The sequence below is a fragment of the Marmota monax genome, unplaced genomic scaffold, assembly GCF_021218885.2.
Source record: "Marmota monax isolate L192 unplaced genomic scaffold, Marmota_monax_Labrador192_F-V1.1 WCK01_AAM20220418_F8-fsc00136, whole genome shotgun sequence".
In the NCBI taxonomy this organism is placed as follows: domain Eukaryota; kingdom Metazoa; phylum Chordata; class Mammalia; order Rodentia; family Sciuridae; genus Marmota; species Marmota monax.
The window spans coordinates 1282007-1305546 of NW_026693905.1; the positions used below are offsets into that span (position 1 = coordinate 1282007).

At 32.2% G+C, this 23540-nt stretch overlaps 1 protein-coding gene across 10 annotated transcripts in view; it reads right to left on the reverse strand.

The window, feature by feature from the left end:
- Nucleotides 1-23540, reverse strand: part of Spag16 (sperm associated antigen 16) — a 719050-nt gene that overhangs the window by 644465 nt on the left and 51045 nt on the right. For 4 of the 10 annotated variants that reach the window (XM_058585177.1, XM_046462926.2, XM_046462927.2 and 1 more), the window contains 3 exons: nucleotides 16729-16836; nucleotides 7408-7525; nucleotides 1737-1806 (listed from right to left, as the gene is read on the reverse strand). In XM_058585177.1, the coding sequence (XP_058441160.1) occupies nucleotides 1737-1806; nucleotides 7408-7525; nucleotides 16729-16836 (296 nt within the window). Of the gene's footprint in view, nucleotides 1-1736; nucleotides 1807-5819; nucleotides 5930-7407; nucleotides 7526-16728; nucleotides 16837-23540 lie in introns of those variants that run through there. The other 6 variants (XM_058585180.1, XM_058585181.1, XM_058585179.1 and 3 more) reach the window with 4 other exon arrangements.

Consider the following 23540-nt stretch of genomic DNA (forward strand, 5'->3'; position numbering starts at 1 on the left):
AAACTTAAATGAACAAGTGAAGAGAGAAGGAATAAAATATGAAAATCATGATAAATAAGTTAATAATATATTTAATAGTTGTGGGGCTGAAGGTGTAGTTAGTGGTAGAAAATTTCTTTAGTTGAGGTCCTGGTTTTAATCCCTATCATCTCAAAAAAAATGTAGAAGATGGCAAGATTTATGAAGAGCCATAATTAATCCAACTTTTTAAAAAAATAAATCCCCTTGGTAAGTAATATCCCAAGTTCAGGCAACTGGAGCACCGAAAGAGTCTTGAGATCACACAATCAAATGCTGAGATCAGAAGCTTAGGAAAAGGTACTGCAACTATAGTATCTAAAACTAGAGAGTATGTTTATAAAGCGCATAAAATTATTCAATATAGATTTTAAAGTATTTATTTTGTTCAGATAATTGGGATATGCAACTAAAAAAAACTATTTCTTCACGTTGGGTAAGAATTCATTCCTTTCGACTAAGTCATTTCAAATTAGCACAGATCAAAACACAATTGCAAACTTGATCTTCAAAGTAATTTGTAAATTATCAGTCTACAAAAACATGCAATATGTTCTTTTATACATTAAATTAAATACAAGGAGCTAATATCATATAGGAGCTATCTGAAATCACCACTATATTTTGATGAAAATGTCAAAGATAACTATATAAAATTATAAACTATTAGAAAAAGAATGAATGAATCATTAGAGATCAATGATTATAACAATCAACCCAATATGCAAAGTTCTTCAATCTTCAAGACACCGTGTATATTCTTTTTTACAATTTTAGTCAATTAGGAATTGAACTCCTAACAGTTTTTGTTCTATAAGGCAGTTCTGTTTTTGTTTGATTGTTTTGATATTCTGATATTCTTGGCTTAATTTTGTCCTTTATTTGGGTAGTTTTATGTAAAGTCCTAAGGTACCCAGGTCTTCTTACTTAGCAAAACTTAAACTCTGTCTCTTCTAAAACTCATGTGTAAGCTTTGTTTCTGCTTTTATAGCATCAGTATAGGATACTGAATATTAATATATTGTAATAATGTGTGAAAGAGTTCTCCCCAACTAGGGATAGTTGGAATTGGAAATGTCTATCAATTCTGCCTGGCCTACAGAATTTCTAGTCTGTTCTTAGTCCTGTAGACTTTTATCCCTCTGTTAAGTCTCAAGTACTCTTGTTATATACATGCAGCCCAACCACCAGCTACAGACTTATAGTTACTGAGGCCACTCTTTTGAGCTCCCTCTTCTCTAAAGCACTTTCCTACAGATTCTAGTTTCAAAGTTATGAACAATGTTATCTGCCTTTTCAGTTTTCTTTTTGGCATCCATTTCCAAGAAGCTTGGCTTGGAAATTTCCTCAAGCATGAAGTCATGATTGAAGGTAGATCATTTCCTTCTGCAATCTGAGATGTCTGTTTTGCAGATGCTAATAGTTGCCTCATCTATAGCTTAGTTTTGGAGTTATTTATGAAGACAAAGCTAGTCTGGTACCTGGTACTCCATCATGATCAGAACAGAAGTTCTTCCAAGATGGCTGACTCACATAGTTCTCAAAAATATATCTATATATTATCATGTCTGCATTTCCTTAATTGTTTAATTAAAATTTTGCTTTGTGAAATAATTATCTCCCCACTTACTCACTTTCAAATATCTCTAGAATGTTGATCTCTGATAAGATTAAGAAATCTTCCCCAATATTAAGCTAGAATTATATTTTACTTTTACCTTTAATTTCAGGAATATGAAAATTATGTCCTATATCTATGTTCTTCAGTGTTGCCTGAAGTCCAGAAATCTAAAAAGAAAAAAAAGTCAAATATATAGGTTTATGTACTAAATGACTTTAAATGGCTAAGTAAAATAAAAAGAAAAATATCAAAAATATTATTTATCTTGAATAAAAGCCTGTAATTTTAAATGTCAAACATGAACTTTAACAAAAGGAAGATAATTTTTAGTCAATATTGAATTCTGCAGGCAATTATTAATTATCATGGATAAGAAACTGAAACATTTATTTTACAACACAGTTTTATCATAATTCAGCTCTCTACTTTGAGAGAGGTTTGTCCTCTGTTTATATTTCTTCATGATAACTGATATCTTCTATCTATAAACTGTGAGGTTAAGTATTATTTGGAAAAGTAAAATATGAAAAGACTGTTTATACACCTAAACCTCTTAGTTCATTTCCACCCACAGATACTCCATTTTATTAAATATGTCTTATAATTAAGAACATTTGTTAGCTGGGTGGCATATCATTTAGATTTAAATTTAAAATCAGCCTTAAAAAGCTATATCATCCCTCATTGTACATGATTATGCAAACACAAAAAAACTATCTGTTTAATTATACACAGAAATACATTTTTCTACTATCACTGAATAGCAATATTTCTTTATTAATAAAAATTGCAGATAATTTATAATCAATAGATTAGTGTTAACGAAATGCCTATGATTAAAAAAAAGTAACAGATTAATATTAATTCTTACAGATCAGATGGATTATAAATTTTAAAAACAAAATTCTTATTTAGATAGCATAGGATTTTCAGAATAGTTGCTAATATACGGCCAAGAGTTCCTGTATGCCTACAGCCTTTTTCCCCTGTTAATATGCATTAAGGTGGTACATTTATCACAAACAATAAACCAGTATTATGTCTGCTGAAGTCCCTTTCTGTTGGATTTTGTTAATTTTTATGTTCTAGGGACCCACCCATAACACTACATTACATTCACTTATTACATCTCCCTAGCTTTCTCTGGATCAGGGTGGTTCTTTAGACTTTCCCTTATTTTAATGACCTTAAATATATTTTTTATTTAAAAAATATATATATATATATATATATTAGTTGTAGATGAAACTTTATTTTAATATATTTATTTATATACAGTGTTGGGAATCAAACCCAGTGCCTCACACATGCTAGGCAAGCGCTCTACCACTGCGCCACAACATCAGCCCAGGGCCTTGAATATTTATAAATACTAATCAAGTAATATTTTACAGAATGGCCTTAAATTTGGGTAGTCTGATGTTTACCCCATAGTTAAGCTATACTTATAGGATTTGGCAAAGAAGACAAGAGGGGTGAAACGCCATTATAAGCACAACATATCACAGGTATATGCTGCCAACATGACTTAAAACTTATTATGTTAACCTTGATCACCCAGCTAAGGTAGTTTACCAAGTTTCTCCACTCTAAAGTTACTTTTCCCCTTATATCTATTGTACTTTTGAAAGCAAGTAGTGAAGTACAGCCAGTACTTCATAGATAAGTTGCCCAGATCAATCTCCTTCAGGGAAGGAATATCTACATATATTATGTAATATTCTCCTGTATGGGAGATTTATCTATTCTCCTCCCACTTATTTATTCAATGATTTATTTATACCATTGTAGAATTGGAGATATTTATTTTATGCTTTGAGTAATAATCCAATACTACATAATTTATATTGTTACTTAAATTGTGACAACTTTAGGATCCTAAAAAAGAAGAATCTCACTCAATTTTCTTCCCCTCATGTCCCACATCAGGGCAAGCTGATAAGAACCCCTAGTTGCTATTTCCTTGGCATTGGCAGGAAATTTAAATTATGCAAGCCCCTCCCTCCACATAAAAATGCTCACCCTGCCTAAACCCCAATCATAATAAAATATAAGCCAGTCTCCTTTCCCTGATCTTACTCATACATTTCAGAAATGCTTAGGGGCATATGCTGCTCTCTGAGACAACTCAATTATGAAAGTAATAAAAATTTTCACTTCCTTGCTGTGTGGAAGGTACTATTAGCCCTAATATCCAAACCAAATTTGAATGGAGATCCACCTATCTCTGTCTACCATAGTTCCTTTATCTCTTGACAAATCCCATTGTTTTCTTGAGGTTCTTTTTTCTTTTCATTTTACAAATATTTTTAATAAATTCGTTCTGTGACATCATGACACACTGTAGGTTCCTATGGCTGTATACCCACACCTGATAAGTATGCTCCAACAGGAAAAAAAAAAAATTGGTTGGTAATAAATTGTTCTTTGTATGAGAGGTATCCAGACAGGTTCAGTTCTCTTTTTTTAACATTTATTTCATTTGTTTATTTTTATGTGGTTCGGGGACTGAACCCAGGGCCTCCAGTGCTAGGTGAGTGCTCTACTGCTAAGCCACCGCCACAGCCCCCAGGTTCAGTTCTTTAAATGGTAACCTTGGCTTGTTCTCCAAAGACACACATAGAGAGATGGACTAAAACTACATTCTCTGCCCTAATTTGAAGAATCAACTAATTGATCCGAGGATAAATTATTATTATTGTAGAATTATATTATTATTATTATATATTATTATATCAATTAGAATGTTGTACAGAGAGATATGACAGTCATCTCACCAGTTAGTAACCTGAATTTAAAACTACAAGTCTTCCACTTGTTGCTATAGATACCAGACGTTTGCACAGCCTATCCCTAACTAGCACACAGATAATAATGAATCTCCCTCCAGTGCCAAGGAGATAGCACTTAGGCACCATCAATCTTGTGTAGTCATTTTGGATTTTGAAAAACATGTATTGATGTGAGGAATCATGTACAGTGCAGAACTTAACCTGAGGATGGTGACTGCTGTGGTCAATTTCCATTCACATGTATAAGACAATTCTAAAAGAGCACTGAATGTCCATTTTCAGTAATGTCCATACTGAAATCTACAGTGGTGGCAGCAACAGGATTTCCTATTTAAATCTTGACTTTCTCAAATTGTTCAGAATCTACTATCTTGAACAGCAGATGTGGATGAGAGAAATGCTATTTCTAAATCCAAACTGTTCCATTTTAGATATCAAGAAATAAGCTCTTTAGAATTTTTCCATTAGTAAGTATTTTCTAAATAGGGATTTTATTTTTATTTTTTGTTTTTTTTAGGATGAAGTGGAAGCCATTAAAAATTATCCTGTGGAAACAGGTGTGAGGACTGTCTGAGACAAATGAGGATATAGGGTGGGTTGTAATACAGAAGAAGACAGAAAAGTCATCCCATCCAATAGAACCAAAACATATAAAGGGGAAGTCTATGCCTGAGCAAGAGGTCAGACATAAGAGTGTGGGTTTCCCTCTCAAGTTAAAAATCCAAGTGGGCCTACTAAGAACAAAGTTCAAATAAAACTACATAGTCTGGGGATACTCCAAATAGAGGGTATACTTGCTCCTAGTTTCTCAGGAAATGGTGTAGGAATGATGACAGTCACTTAAAAAGTCCTTCATGATTTTCACGGTGCTAGAAAAATAGTGCTCTCTAGGTAGTGTAAAAATTGACTGAAAATGATGTATCAATGTAGACAGACCTTAACTGCTTTCTAAATTGCTTATGGCTTGTATCTGCATTATAGGGAAATCATAAGCGTCTGCATACTTCTGTGAGGTAAATAGAAATGTTAACATCTGAAGCACTGGACCAGAAAAAAAGTATTAGAGTCAGGACAATGAGACTATAGATGTTAAGAAGCTCACAGATGTTGTGACAGAGACCATGCGATTAACAAGGTATACAGGGTTTACACTCAACCCACTGAAAACCATGCACCTGAACATCAGGAATATGATCAAATAAGTCACACTACATAGGAAAGTAAAGACAAAGAATAGCATGTAGAGTCCATGCTATAAGATTCATAAGTACCCTTTATAATAGGGAGAATGAGAAGATGCCGCCATCTGAAGGAAGAAAATTAATACTGATAATTATCTCTCAGCCAACCAGTTACTATAATATTTACATACTAGGGGATAAACTTACAGAAGCTGTTTTAACCTAGAAAGATCTAGACAGTCTTCAGCAGGCAGGTTATCTTTTTCTTTGCCTTCAGGAGTATCCGGGAGTTCAAGCACAAAACAAAACAGTTGCAGCTAATAAATATACAGTCAAACAGAAGTACATAAAATTTAACCTTGACTCACAGAGTGATTTTAACTTTTTAAACATGTTTTCATTTTAGTTATATATAAATAATAAGGCAAATAATTTACCTTTGATTAATATGTGAGAAAACAAACTATATGTAAATGACCTGAAGATTCACACTTTACCCCAAAACTGAGATTCAAACTCACTACTCCTAATCCTTAACATTTTACTAAACCAGTGAGGAATGATCTGAAACCCAGGGATTGTTATATACTCTAAATATGCTCTCAATATGGCCTTTAATGTAACTTCAGGAATCATGCTCATTTCAGAGACAGGAAAATCAAGAATGCTTCCACAGAAATAACAGCTCTAAGCACAGAGCAGATGAATGGCAGAATCAAAGCTGAACAGGTTGCAGAAGTAGAAATAAACAACTTGGTGGTAGTGCAGGTACTTGCTACAGGTTAGATGAAAAGGAGCAAGGAGATTAAATTCTAAGGGTTTGAATATAATGCCATAAAATTTAAATAATTATAAAACTCATTTCATTCAATATTATTTATCATGCAATCTAAACATTCAAAGACAGAAGATTAAAATTCAAGCAGAAAGGGCACCAAAACAAATGAGGTTTTGCATTTTAGTAGCTAAAGATTCCACTCAAAAGACAAAATAAACTTGAATAAAACGTCCCTTTACAATAAAATTATTAAAAGAATTGTATTACCATCACACAAGCTTCTGTATTTTCTGAGTTTGGGCAAAATCAAAAATTCCAGATAATAAAAAATCAATGTTAAGTACAATTGCAGTTTTATATTCTGTAGTAAACTTTATATATACATATATACAAAATAAATATGTGGTTAATAAATATTTTGTTTTCTTTTCCTTGATTACTCTGCCAAAGATTTCCCACCTCTTCCCTAGGCCTAAGCCTGTGTAAAAACTCTTCAGGAAAAAGTAAAAAGGGTGTCATTCATCAAACAAAAATAAAAACAAATCAAATCAGGATCTAGGAGTTTCAAATATTCATTTGGGGGAAATTACAGGGAGTTTATATTCATTATCTTACATGTTTCACAACAACCTTAAAATATGGGGCTTTGTGGCTCTATATTATATATATGAAATCTAAGCTCTAAGAGTCACTTGCCTAAGATCAATGTTTATAATTGTCAAAGGTGGTCTTTAAACCCATTAGTCTAGCCACAATAGCTAAGTAATTTCTTCTAACTTAATAATCTACTGTAAATTTGTTACAATTAAACAATATTTAATTTAATAATAATTATTATGGATTTTAAAATGGATAGAATACTTTTTTAATATTTCCAAGTGAATTTTTTACATAAAAATTTGTGAAAAAAATTTAAAATTTACCTCAGAATCAAAATCAGTGTTTTTACTTGTACTTAAAAAATGATTAAAATAATGATTAAAACTTGTTTCAAAGTAGCTTTGATTGTCTGTTTACCTGTCCAACAGCTCTGTCTCTTTCCAAGGAGGTCAGCATTTTCTCCTTCAGTAAAGCATGGTGCTTCTCATGTAACACCCTTATAGTTGGTTCATAGGATGCATAATGTAACTTCAACCTATAAAAAATAAAAGGACTGTTGCATCTTAAAGGGTAAAAGAATTAAATAAGTGATTCCCATCTAACATATGAACTGATTTTCTTTTATTTTTTGAAGGAGGAATAAAAATGACTAACTATATAAAGGTCAATACACTAGAGACAAGAAGCACAGTAAGCATTATTTAGCATGCCATTTCAATGCAAAAACCTGGGGGTGAGGAGTGAGATAAGGGAGGAGAGGAAAATACCACATTTGCCTTCACTAGTTTTCTATTTCCTATTAGCACCTTTTGTTGTATTTAAGTATATACTCAGCAGATTGCTTCAATTCTTTGAGATTTAAGAAACTGCAGTTCCTTTAATCAATTCGGAAATAATTTTCACAAAACTAGGACCACAAATAATGGATGAATAAACAGAAAGTATCATTCATACCAAAACAAAGGATGGTCTTGAAAACAAGACAATGTTAAGTATAAAAGTATTTTGATATGTAAGTTAATACTACTGAACATGTGATACAAAATCATTAAAATCTATCTTATTTGAAAATGACCACAAAATATTAATATTTGTAATTGAAGTATAATGTACATGAGGTAAAATTTACAAATCGTCAGTGTTCAAAGAGTTTTGAGAACTATGTGTACTCATGTAGTCCACATTTATAATATCTCAGAAAATTCTGGACTTTATACATTTGGTATCATAGAATATGTTTTCTTTGGAAATGCTTCTTTCACTCAGCATAATGTCTTTTAGATTTCTTGTTGTCTTATATATCAGTACCTATACTTCATTCCTTTTTACTGTGAGTATACTTCCTTGTATTACATTCTCTGATATGATATATTATTCTGATGATGAAAATCTGAGGTTAGGATATCAGAACTAATGCTGCTCTGAATATTTTTATCCAAGTCATGCAAGACACTTTTGATCACAGATCTTCATTTCTTTTAGATAAATACCTAGAAGTTGAATTGCTGAGTTGTAATTTATACTTCCAATAGGAATATGTGATGGTCCTGGCTACTCTTTGCCAACAGTTTTGTAATAATCAGCCTATCTGTGGTTTATAATTTTAACGTACTTTCAAATAATCAATATTTTACTTTACAGTTTTGTCTTCGTTTCTCCATTTCCTACTTTATTGATTTTAGCCATTTTTTATTTCATTTTTTCTATGTAATTTGATCTTTTTTAAAAGATTTTAAGACATAAAAAGATTATATAACTGATTATAAAACTTCTCCTTTTTAATACAGGCATTTAAAGCTATCAGGTTTAAGCTGCTTTTGCTACATTCCACAAATTTTTATCTGTTGCATTTTTGATCACTCAGTTCACAATATTTTCCAATTTCCTTTTTTGACTCATGGGTTATTTGAAGTTCAAATTATTTTCTAATTTCCTTCCTGGATTCATGGATTCCTTGAAGTGCATTAATTAATTTCTAAATGTTTTGGAAACTACTAGATACCATTTTGTTGTTGATTTCTAATTTAATTTGGTTTTGTCAGAAAATATTCTTTGTGCAATTCAATCCTTTGAAATTTAAAGAGACTTCATTTATTGCTCAATATATATTTTGGTAAATATTCCATGTACACCTGAAAAGTTCAAAACAGAATTCTAGAAATATTAATTATGTTTAATTGATTGATGGTGCTACTCTATAAACTTAAGAGAATTTGTCTATATTTTCTAATAATTATAAAGAGTCTTAAAAATCTCCAATTATAAATGTAGAAATAACTTTTTTCTTACAATTGTATCAGATTTTGCTCCATGTATTAGATTCATGAATATTTAATATGTTTTCCTGATGAATGGACCCATTTAAAATAAAATGTCCCCATTTTTTCCCCTAGTTCTCAGGATTGATTCCCTGAGTATGTTAACTCTCTAGTCCCTTTCCCCAGCCACTATAGGTTCACAGAGGTATCCCCCACCCGTTTCCTGGATGAACTGAATGCTTCACCTGTGGTACAAGATGCTACAGAGGCTTCTCTCTTCCCCATGGTTAATAGATGCCCCTCTGGAAGTGCCCCTACCTCCTCTCCTGAATGCCAAGCTGATACTGTGACAAGAGAAGATAGAGACTCTGTATCTAAAATGCTACAAAAGAATTAGTCAGAAAACACTGATAGGAATCAGAACACTCATAATGGTTTGAGGTACTTGAAAAAAGGGTTAGAATATAAGATTGGACAAACAATAATTCATTTACTGTGGAGCATTTTCTTTAGAAAACTGACTTAACCACATAGTAAGAACTCCAGGGAATGGGATAAATTAAATGCTAGGACACACCTTAGGAATTTCAAGAAGTGGGTGCCAACACTCATCAAAGTAAAATACCTGAGCTGCCCTGGTAGCCAGTATAGAAGGACTCCATAACATTCAAGAAATTTTCCACCTTATAATAGCCTCAGTTCTTCTACAAAATTGTCTATGGCCATTTACTTCAGTGATAATACCTGTTGGAAGTTTCTGTTGATATCCAGAAACCCAAAGTGAACATTATGATCCCTCTATTAGAATGGAAGTCAACAGAAACAAGATACTAAGTGGAGTCCTGGCTAAAAGATGGCTCACAGTTAGCTTATTTAGTCCAACTATCCATCAAGTGGTCAATTTAAACATTCCTGAGTGAATAATTTGAACTCATTCTTGGCAACTGAAGTAAGTTAGCAGTAGAATCAGAAAGTCCAACTCCTCTTCTAGGATTCCAAATACAAACATCATGGACCACTTGATAATGACCCACAGGTTATTTTTTCAGTTTCTTCTTTTTGATGCTTTGATAATTACTATACAGCTTTTTTCCTTTATGCTTCAGCTTCATTATTTTCTATTTTCCTGTTTTTATGTTCACTCATCACTTTGTTGACAATGTCTAATCTGCCAATACAAACTATTTATGAATTGTTCACAGCTAATATTATGCCCTTCAGTTCTAGAATTTCCACTTGGCTCTTCATTTATAGTTTTATGTCACTGTTGAAATTTCCCATCTCTTTACACATTATAATCATTTTCTTTAAAACCCTAAGCATATCATAACAGCTGTTTTAAATTCCTTATCTGATAATTTTATTGTTTCTGTCCTCTCTAGTTCTGGTATTAATTCGTACTGTTGAGAGTACATGATTTTCTGCTTCTATTTTTCTATACAGAGATACATTGGTATATATTTATCTATTTATTCACTCTATGTTGCACATATACATAGTTGTTTGAATTTTGTCATCTTTTAGACAAATTAACTTTATCTGCCTGAAAAACTCTCTAAAAGATGACAAAATTCAAGCAAATTAACTTTATCTGTGAAAAACTCTCTAAGGATTGAGCTTGAGCCTTTCAGAGCTTGTCACATTACTTTTAAAATTTTCTTAGGGCAAGTCTAAAATACTGCCTTTTCTAGGACTGGTCTAAACCTATTTCTATGGCATGGCTTATTACAGGTCTTACCGAATGTTCTGAGTATTTATTAAGGATCTGTTATCACTGTTCAGAACTCTTGCATCTATTGCATCTTCCAGCACTGTCCAGCCTCTGAAATCTCTACTTTGTTCACAGCTTCCCCAGAGCTGATCTGCCAGGTTTCAGATTCTCTTCACTTGTATTTCTACAAGTTAGTGTTTTGGCCAAAAACTAAAGAGAACCATAACAGATAGTTCCTAAGTTCCTTTTCATGTACACCCTTCCTTTTGTGTATAATTGTCTGAAAATTCCAGCTCCCTCTGCCATCAAGAACTATGATCTCTGCTTCCTCAGCTCAGCAATGATCACTGTGTCTGCTTGTATTCTATCTTCTCACGCTGTGGTCTACAAAATGCATTCAGGAAGAAATTGGGTTGATCACACTGCTCAGTTCATATGTTTCCCTTTTCTTAGACATCACAAGTACTGCTTTGCTGATTTTCTAATATCTTAAAACAACTGACTCCTATATTTTGTCGAGTTTTGTACTCTAGGACCATTTGGAAGGTTAGTTCTATAGTAATTATTCTGATATGACCCAAAGCATATGGGGTATCATTATTTTTTCTATTGAAATATTAAAATGGTAGCCTTCATTTTATTCAATACAATTTTCATTAAATTATTTATAAAACTCATTGATTTCCAAATCATACTTCATTTGTGATAGTAATACAACTTAAATATTGAAGTAGTTATTACACATTTAATGTGTGCTAAATCAACCATACTCATAAAAGAGAGAAACAAAAATAAAAAATTTATGTAGTATGTACAATTCCATTTTCCATTTGTGTTTATGTGCTTAGCATATATGTACTTTATTATATACCTCCAAAACAGTATACATTTATAAACACATATTCAGGTACAAAATTGTATACCCAAAAAAAGTGTGCTATAATTTATGGACAGTTAAAGAAATACTTTGTGAGAAATATTGAAGACAAACTCTCCCCTTATTTAACTCTGGCATTGTTTTGGCCTATATATAAGATGTCCCCCAAAAACTCACAAGTGAGACAATGCAAGAATATTCAGAGGTGAAATGATTAAGTTATGACAGTTTTAATTTAATCAGTGGATTGATTAATTCACTTATATAGATTTACTAGGCAGGTATAACTATTGGCAGGTAGGGTGTGGCTAGAAGAAGTAGGTGACTGGGGTGTGCTTTTGGGGTTTATATTTAGTGCCTGGTGAGCAGAGCTCTGTTTCCTGATTGCCATGTTCTGAGTTGCTTTTCTCTACCTCACCCTTCTGCCATGATTTTCTGATTCTCCTCAGGGCCAGAGCTATAGGATTGGTCAACCAGACTAAACCTTTAAACCATGAGCCAAAATCACTTTTCCTACTCTAACTTGTTCTTATCAGGTCTTTTAGTCACAGCAATGCAAAGCTGACTCAAAAAGGCATCTAACTCATTTATGAAATGTGGCCTTGACTAAACTTTGTTCAGAGAATTAGAAACACAAAACACTACTGTCATATAACATGCAAACAACATTCAGAGAAACTGTCCAATTAGTATGTCTGTTCTATAAGTTCCATAGAACTTCATAATTAGTTTACAATTTCTGTATTTGATAATGATAATTCTCAAAATACATACATCATAATAAGACATACATATTAAATCTCAGTGTAGTTTTATTTTGAATTTTGAATTTCTCAAATTGCTAGAGATGTTGAACAGTTTCATGTGTTTATTGAACGTGTATATTTCTTCTTTTGAGAAGTGTCTGTTTAGCCCTTTGGCCATATATCGATTAGCTTGGGGGTTTCTGTTTGGTTGGCTGGTTGGTTAGTTGGTTTTTGGTGTTAGGCTTTGAGTTCTTTTTATATTCTAGAAATAGATGCCTTATCTAAGGTACAGGTGGCAAAGATTTTCTCCCATTCTATAGGCTCTCTTCTCACCCTCTTCTTTCCTTTGCTGTGAAAAAGCTTTTTAGTTTTATACCATCCAATTTATTGATTTTTGATTTTACTTCTTGAGCTTTAGGAGTCTTATAGTAGATGGAGCATTTCTGGTATAATGCCTAGGTCTTTAATCCATTTTGTGTTCTGTGCAATTTGATAGGGGTTAAATTTCATTCTGCTACATATGGATTTCCAGTTTTCCAAGCACCATTTTTGAAAAGGATATGTTTTCACCAGTGTATGTTTTTGGTGCCTTTGTCTAGTATGAGATAACTGTATTTATGTGGGCTTATCTCTATGTCTTCTATTCTGTTACACTGGTCTTCATGCTTGTTTTGGTTCCAATACAATGCTGTTTTTGTTACTATGACTCTGTAGTATAATCTAAGGTCTGGTATTACCTCACTCCAGTCAGAATGGCAGTTATCAAGTATATAAGCAACAATAAATGTTGGCAAGGATGTGGGGGAAAAGGTACACTCATACTTTGCTGGTAGGACTGCAAATTTAAGCCACCACTCTGGAAAGCAATATGAAGATTCCTCAAAAAATCTGGAATGGAACCACCATTTGACCCAGTGTACCACTTCTCAGTATATACCCAAAAGAGTTAAAAATTATCATACTACAGTGACATGGCTATATCAATGTTAATCACAGTTCAATTGACAATAGTGAACCAACTTCAGTGCCCTTCCACAGTTGACAGGATAAAGAAAATGTGGTATATCTACATAGTGGAATATTACTATAATATAAAGCCATAAAGTAAAATGACTTTATGACATCTGCCAGTAAATGGATGAACTTAGTGACTATCGTGCTAAATGAAACAAGCCAATCCCCAAAACCCAAAGATTCAATGTTCTCTCTGATACGTGGATGCTAACACAAAACAAGGAATTGGGGGAGAATAGAAGTTCAGTGGATTACACAAAGAAGGATGAAGGGAAGGGATGAGGCATAGGAACAGAAAACACAGTGGAATAAATCTGACATAATTTTCCTATGTACATATATGAATACACCACAGTGTTATCTCCACATTATGTATATCCATAAGACTAGGATCCTAATTAGAATAAGATATATTCCATGTTTTTATAAATATGTCAAAATTGACTCTACTGCCATGAATAACTAAAAGAATTTTTAAAAAATTCATGTTAAATGGGAAATACTGTAAAAGTTATTATCAAATTAGCTGAACAATTTACCAAAAAAAGTTCCACTTTTAATGATTGAAAATGAAAGGAAATATGGATATACAATTGAAATATTCGGGTAAAATATGACACAAAGAATTCAAATTCTAATTTAGCCATGTATCACAAGTGACTAACTTTGATGACTCATTTTTTTTATGTGACTCTTACGGCATAAATGAAGTTTTGTTCTAGGCACTTAGGAAAAGCACACTAGTGATTCAACAGATGGTAAAATGGAAACATTATTCCTAATGATTAAATGAAGAAATAAAGGCCATCTGAGTATAGAGCAAGTATGGATGTATCACAAAGTAATATGGATTTTTTTTTATTCACCTAAGTAATAAAATATGAACAAAGGTAGAATCTAAATTGATAAAAATATTTATGTAATTAATTATAATAGAGTTTCCCTTAAACATAGTTGGATGTTTAACAAGTATTATATATTTTATTTTTTTTATTTTTTTTTTTAATTTTTTTTATTGGTTGTTCAAAACATTATAAAGCTCTTGACATATCATATTTCATACATTAGATTCAAGTTGGTTATGAACTCCCAATTTTACCCCAAATACAGATTGCAGAATCACATCGGTTACACATCCACATTTTTACATAATGCCCTATAAGTTCTCTATAGGTTTAATGCAATGCCAATCAAAATCCCAATGGCATTTCTTGTAGAAATGGATAAAGCAATCATGAAATTCATATGGAAAAATAAAAGACCCAGAATAGCAAAAGCAATTCTAAGCAGGAAGTGCGAATCAGGCGGTATAGCGATACCAGACTTAAAACTATATTACAGAGCAATAGTAACAAAAACAGCATGGTACTGGTACCAAAACAGGAGGGTGGACCAATGGTACAGAACAGAGGACACAGAGACTAATCCACAAAGCTACAACTATCTTATATTTGATAAAGGAGCTAAAAGCATGCAATGGAGGGAGGATAGCATCTTCAACAAATGGTGCTGGGAAAACTGGAAATCCATATGCAACAAAATGAAACTGAATCCCCTCCTCTCGCCATGCACAAAAGTTAACTCAAAGTGGATCAAGGAGCTAGATATCAAATCAGAGACTCTGCGTCTGATAGAAGAAAAAGTTGGCTCTGATCTACATATTGTGGGGTCGGGCTCCAAATTCCTTAATAGGACACCCATAGCACAAAAGTTGATAACAAAAATCAACAAATGGGACTTACTTAAACTGAAAAGTTTTCTCTCAGCAAGAGAAACAATAAAAGAGGTAAATAGGGAGCCTACATCATGGGAACAAATTTTTACTCCTCACACTTCAGATAGAGCCCTAATATCCAGAGTATACAAAGAACTCAAAAAAATTAAACAATAAGAAAACAAATAACCCAATCAACAAATGGGCCAAAGACCTGAACAGACACTTCTCAGAGGAGGACATACAATCAATCAACAAGTACATGAAAAAATGCTCACCATCTCTAGCAGTCAGAGAAATGCAAATCAAAACCACCCTAAGATACCATCTCACTCCAGTAAGATTGGCAGCCATTATGAAGTCAAACAACAACAAGTGCTGGAGAGGATGTGGGGAAAAGGGTACTCTTGTACATTGCTGGTGGGACTGCAAACTGGTGCGGCCAATCTGGAAAACAGTATGGAGACTCCTGGGAAAGCTGGGAATGGAACCACCATTTGACCCAGCTATTGCCCTTCTTGGACTTTTCCCTGAAGACCTTAAAAGAGCGTACTACAGGGATACTGCTACATCGATGTTCATAGCAGCACAATTCATAATTGCTAGACTGTGGAACCAACCCAGATGCCCTTCAATAGATGAATGGATAAAAAAAATGTGGCATTTATACACCATGGAGTATTACGCAGCACTAAAAAATATATTTTAAATATAAAGACTTAGCTGGCAATTGTATTTCAGGGTACAGATACTTACATCATCACATAAAGTTCTATTAGATAGCCTGGCCCTAGACCAAGCAAAAGAGAAGTTTAAGACTATAAAGTCCATTTTTAGTTTCTTATGGAAAGGAAAGTAGGTTGTGTGGAAAAGTAAATCTAAATAATGTCTTCAGAATAATTTCTGAAAGTGTCATCATAAATTCAAGGTCATTTAGCATATCCTCCTATCCTGCAAAGCCACATCTGCAATTTGCTCTTTATGCTTACAATTTGGTAAGCATGGCATGCTCTTACATGACTTGTTGCCTTTGCACAGAATATACCAAGAGCACTCTGCTGCCTCCACTCCCTCATTGTATTTACTATTACTTACACTTCACTATTTAGTTCCTCTGAAAATACATCCTGATCCCTCTCACACTTTAGTATCATTGATATGACTACCCTCCTGGTTGATTCAGCAACAACTGTATCAACCATCACAACCATCATACACTGCAGAGGGGCCTGGAGTCCTTGACAGCAAAGGCCTAAATTTATTCATTCTTGAGTTTTAAACATATAACATAGTATTTGGTACATACTATATGCTCAGTACATATTGAGTGAATAACTTTATCAAAAAGGTTCTGTCATATTCAAATTACTTAACACTAATAACTTTAATATATATGCCAACAAATATTGTCAGCTTACCCTTTGAGGTCATTAATTAATTTATTTTTTTCTTGGACTATTCTCTTGTGATGCATTCGATGAAAATCACGTTCTTTCTGAGTTTTCAGCAGATCTTCTCTAGCCTTGCTGAAAAACATTAATAATAATAATTTAAAAAATCATTCCTACTTCCTTTCTGCAAAACTGTTAAGTATTCAGTTCAAATTCAGCCTTGGGCAATTCAAAAGATAACTGAACCATAAAGAGTCCACTATAATTCTCACTGAATTATCACATGCAACATATTTTGTATGGAGGAAATAATGTGAAAGGGGGTAGAGGATGAAAGGATGAAACTTATAGTTTCAAAAATATGACTCACTCACATTTAACTAAATTAAAATTAACAGTTTGCTGCCAGATACATTCAAATAAAATTCCACCTACTTTGAAAGAGAATTTGTTCAGTGTACATATTTGAAATACAAATTTTAAAAAGTAATTCAAAATAATTATGAATAAAATAAAAACTCCATGAAATTTAATTCTAAACTTCCTACATAGAGGATTAGGAGAATATACTATATTTATTTCTGAAAAGAAAACATATAAATTCTGAAAAACAAAAAATTTCTTCTGTTAATTTGTAGTTAATTCTTATAAGAAATATATACCAGTTGATCCATTATTAGAAATAATTGGTGAGCTTATTAAAATATTTTTCTGAACCTATCAGAGAGCTGAAGTGACAAAACAACCAAGTATCATGAAATCCAAATACAGGTGAGCCAATTCCATAAAAGATATGAATATGAACTATAGCCAACAGGGAGAAAGAATACCAGAAATCAGATGAAAGTTTAAAGTATCAAGTATATCATCTGAGGGTTAGGGCAATTTGAAATAGCTAGGAAATTTGAACTCACTTATAAACTCTTTCCTGTAGGTCTACATTGAGTGTTAGGGGCAGGCAGGGAGACTAAAGAGAGCTTCTTTATGTGGTGATGTCATGCAGGCAATAACCAGTGGATGCTGGGGAAAAGGCACAAAACACATAGGCCCCTGAGGAAAGGGCAAAACACATATCTCTGGGGCTGAGGCTGCAGCACTGTAGCTCAGTGGCAGAGCACTTACCTAGTATGTGTGAGGACTGGGTTTGATTTTAGCAAGACATAAAAATAAACAAATAAGGACTGGGGATATAGCTCAGTTGGTAAAGTGCTTGCCTCATATGCACAAGGCCCTGGATTGAATCCCCAGCACCATAAATAAATAAAAAATAAAAACATAAAGGCAAGCTATCCATGTATATAACTACAAAAACAATAATAATAAAAAACCCACACATTTCCCCATACTAAGTAGAGGTCTCCTACTCCTAAAGCAGGGTATAAAACTACCACTAAGAGCAACTACAGATACAAGGAAGACTTTAGCTACAATACTGAGGAGACCAGAAGAGTCAAGAATGCTGAGGAAGTGGCTCAGGCCACATAAAGCCTCCCTAAAAGTGAAGATGAACTAAACCAGAAAGAAATTCTCTGACACCTCCGTGAATTAGAGAGCAGTAGTAAATAAAGAGCAGGAGATTGTAAGAGGGAATGGAAAAAAGAAATGGTTGGTCTTTCCTGGGGAAAAGGTTTAGAGAATAGATAAATTGTTTTCAAAACAGAACAATGAATCTGTTGTTGTTGTTTTAAATCTCTGCATTAAGAATGATGTATGAGATCCTAGAACACGGATTTCAAGCCCATATTTTAAGTGTCCTAAAGAATATCCTTATAGGTATATGAAAACAACTTAGCTCTACAGTGTCAACTTGAATGAGAGTTTATCTCAAAAATGATACTATATTTGTTTTAGAACATTTGTTAAAAATCAAATATTATGTCTCCATAAATAATCAGCTCACAGGTCCAGTTGCTTCATTAGAGTAATACAGTATAATAATTCCATACACAATATTGAAAATTCTTCATAGCAATGTGACCTTGGGAAGCTATATAACTTATGTATAGTATTTACAAAATATCTGTACAATGGACTTGTACGTATATTCAACTGAATGATTCAGTAAAATGGCTTATGGCCTTGTGCATACTAAATATTCAATAAATGTTACCATCATAATCATAATCACATAATCATCATCATATTACCACTAGTGTTTAGTATAGTAGAATGATATAATTATTCCTATAATAGGAGGTATAGCAATAATTAGTTAAATCTACTCCATTGAACTAAAAATATCAGGATTAATGATTATTAGTAACACTATCTTTTTAAAAAGTAAATTAAACTTTAATGAACATCTACTTTAAGTCCACTAAAATATTTTCAATAGATTGATGAATTATATAAATACACATTTCATTTATTTTATCCAAAATGTAAACCCACAATAGGTTAAAAAATACTTGTAAAAAATAATGCTCTATATTTCTTAACCAGAACCACAACGTGCATTGCATCAGCTCCCTTTTTTAATACACATTTAGAAACCTATTTGTGCTCATCCCAGGAAGGAAAGCATAGGAATTGATTGAAGTATTAGACCTTAAAGTTTTTCTGACCATTAAATTGGTTTTCAGGGACTTGCTTTCTGTCTGCACAAATGAAGTCTACTCCGTAAAACAATTTAAATTCATTTCATGGTGATGCTTCTCCTATTATGACCTTCCTGCTACCCAACTACTTAATAAAAGAAAAATAAAAGTTGTGCTAAAGGATAATTGTAAATATTCACATAAGCAACTAATATTTTAACTATATAGGATTTCTTCACCACATTAGTAGATGGGAAAACATCTTTGTGTTTAAAAAAAAAAACTTTCATTAACACAGACGCAAACATTGAGATTCTATTTCAAATGCAATGAAGTCATTCAGTGAAACATTCTACTTGAATTTATATTTCATAAAGTATATAATTCAGTTATGCTTTGTCTTAATGAGATGATATGATGACTATCTAACCTCCCTATTCCAGGAAACCAGCATGGCAAAGTCTAAAATTCAAGGATATTATATTAAGATCTACATATTATTATCTTACTATAAAATTCCGTTATTCAACATAATATGAATATGATTCAGAAGCATACTCTTAAAAATTTTTAAATGAATATTCCTGGAGAAATCATTGTATTAACTGAATAGTTTAATTCTTTTGGAATGATCAGTTAAAAATAAATTTATTCTGTTATCATTTGGCTAAATAAACCAAAAATTTTCTTATTGCACCAACATATTTCATCTTTGCTATATTTTTTCCTTATGTGCAATCTTGAAACAAAGTAATTTCTTAAAACAATAATTATACAAATACCACAATATTGCATTATCTTCAATGGGCCTTAAATGAATTAATTTAACCCATTAAAATTAATATTTGGAATAAATGTTGAACAGCCAAACAGAATTCAGCCAAATTAGAGGAAACCTCTTATTATAATCTTAATAAAAAAGAAAGGGGTATACCCATGTCCAGAAAAAAATACCTTAATTTAACAAGCAATTACCTAAACACTAAAGCATGAAATTTTACAGGCTACATTATTATCTTTATTTTCACAGTGTTTGTTTCTGAAAGTCATTAAATTAAATGGATCTTCATAAAAGCTGTGCATTCTTTGACCTTGTATAGAAGTCAATTTTGTAAGTGAAAGCAGAGTCTTTTAGTAAAGAAACTATTTTTTTTTCTCAATGTTAATTGCTATTTAATTTCAATTTTTTTCATGCCTATATTTTCTGGTAGAAGGTAATCATAATATTTCATTATTTTTAAAGTCTTACTTTTCCATTTTTTAGTTAATAATCTCAGTCAGTATTATTTCTTGCCAAATCTTCAGGGCTCTCAACAGACCCTTTCTGATCCACATTACGTGTTCTTAATGTAAGAGCCCAAAAAAGAAAGATAGTACATTAAATGAGTCAAGACTTAACTTGATGGAATGTTGCTTAAATTTCTGTCATGAAAAGAAAATGTTGCCTACTTCATAAAAATGTTATCAAGTCAGCAAAAAACATCAATTAACTATTCTAAATTTATTAAAAGCTTAACTACACAGCTAAATGCTATCAACACATAGTCACTTAAGTGCCTACTATGTGCTAGGCATACTGATAGGCCCTGGGGATATAATGAACACAAGACCCAGTCTTTGTTATATAGAGCTCACAATCCAACAGGAAAAAATAGATAATAATTAAATGTTAAAGTCATAAATTTATTATTTTATTAATACACAACATTAAAGGTAACTTTAATAAATGGATGGATATGCCATGTAAAGGGAACACTAAACCTTGGGAATCTATTGATCCTCCTCCTCTCAATATATGTGTACACATACACATGCATACACACACTCTCCCCAAATTAAGTTATATATTCAACTCAATCTCAATTCTAACCTCACCAGGTCTTTCTATGGAAACTTGTAAAGCAATTCTAAAGTTTCTCTTTTTTATTTATTTATTTATTTTTTTAACTACACGACAGCAGTGGAAAGCATTACAATTCTTATTACACATATAGGGCACAATTTTTGCAATTCTAAAGTTTCTATGAAAATACAAAGAACCTAGACGAGTCAAACTATATTGAAAAAGAACAAAGGTGGAAGACTAACAATATCTGACTTTAAGACTCAATTAAAACTAAAATATTTAAGAGTATGGTGTTGGTATAACGATAAGCAAATATATAAATGAAAAATACAGTCTAGAAACAGACTCAGCCGTTATAAGGTCAACTGATTTTCAACAAAAGTGCCAGAAGAAATTCTTTACCTCACACTATATACAAAAATTAGCGACTGAAATAAAATTCTAAATCTTTAAAGGTTTTAGAAGAAAGTATACAAGAATACTTCTGTAACCTAAGGGTAAGCAGGTATATATATATTAGACCGGATATTAACAATGTAATAAAATAGATACAATTAAATTTCATCTAAATTTAAAACATCTGTCCATCAAAAGGAGGCAGTTAGAAAATGAAGAAGCAAGCCATGGCCTGAGAGATAATATTCACAATTTTCTGACAAATGACATGTATATTGAAGATACAAAGAATTCTTATAATTAAATGTTGAGAAAAACAAACCTATAAAAAATAAGCAAAAGTCTTAAACACATCAAAAGCAAAGCACACATATGGTCAATAATCACAAAAAATTGTTCAATAGCACTTATGTTATAAAGAAAATTCACAAAATGATAATACACAATCATTAAAATAGCTAAAAAATAAAATACTAACAAAACTCCATGTTGGTGACTGTGTAGAGTAATTGAAATTCTCATATATTGCTACTAAGAAAGATGGTCTAACTTGTTGGAAAAGGGACTACCAATTTCTTACAAAGGTCGACATCCACAATTGATCCAGAAATTCTATTCTAAGTTTTAATTCAAAAGAAATGAAAACACATCTCCATGAAAGATTTGTACATAAATGTTCATATAAGGTTTATTCATTGTAACAGAAACAGCCCTAAGGAAATTGTGGTATATATTATACAGCAGAATACTACTCAGTAATAAAAAGGAACAAACTACTGATGCATGAAAAAGTTATAGGTTAACTGCACAAACTTTATGCTGAATACAAGATGCCAAACACACAAAAGAACATTCTATGATTCCATTGTTGAAGTTCTCAAACATGCAAATCCAATCCGACTTAGAAAACATCAGTGATTTATAGGCCAGAAATGATGGTGAAGGGACACAAAAGTAATTTCTAGATGGAAATCATATATTCTGAATATATTATATTTAAATGTGTGGGAATTAAGTTTGTCAAAATTATAAAGCTAATATTTCCACATTTTAAATAAATGACAAAAAATTATTTTTAAAAAGGCATTATTATATATTGCTTACTTTCTTTAAGTTGTGTAATAAGATCACAACATGAGATCCACCCTTTTAATAATTTTTTAAGTGGAAAATACTTTATTTTGCTTGACTGAAACTTTATGACCATTAATTAGAAACACATTCTCTATTACCCTTAGCACCTAGCAACCACCATTCTGTTTTATGATTCTATGAATTTGACTACTTTAGGAACCGCATATAAGTATAATCATGCAGGATTTTTCTGTGATTAGCTCATATAAATTAGTATAACATTTTCAAAGTTCATTTATACTGTCACATATTACAGAATTTTCTTCTTTTAAAGGCTAAATAATATTCCACTGCATGATTATACCATGTGTATTTACCCATTTATCTGTCAATGCACATTTAGGTCATTTTCACATATATGCTGTTGTGAAGAGTGATACTGGGGGTGAAAATCTCTTTATGGATACTGATTTTCATTCTCTTGAATGAATGCCTATAAGTGGTATTGCTGGATAATATGTAGGTAGTTCTATTTTTGCATTTTTGAGGATTTTCCATACCATTTTCCATTGGTAACTACACAGTTTGCATTCCCATCAACAGTGTGTAAGATTCCAACTCTTCTGTATCCTTACCAATACTTTTATTTGGGGAATTTGTTTTATGACAATAACCACCCTAAGAAATATGAGGTAATTTCTCATTTGGTTTCAATTCCCATTTCTCTGATGATCAGTGACACTGAACATTTTTTCCATATGCCCTGTTGGTCATTGAAGAGACTGAGGGAGAAGGCCATGTGTAAACTTTGGGAGATGGAACTCTGGAAAGGGTAAAGAAAAGTATAAAGAACATATGGTATTCCACATCATGTACAACCACAAGAATGGGAAGTTGTACTCCATGTATGCATTGTATGTCAAAATATATTCTTCTGTCATGTGTAACTAAAAAGAACAAGTAAAAAAAAATTTAAAAGAACATAT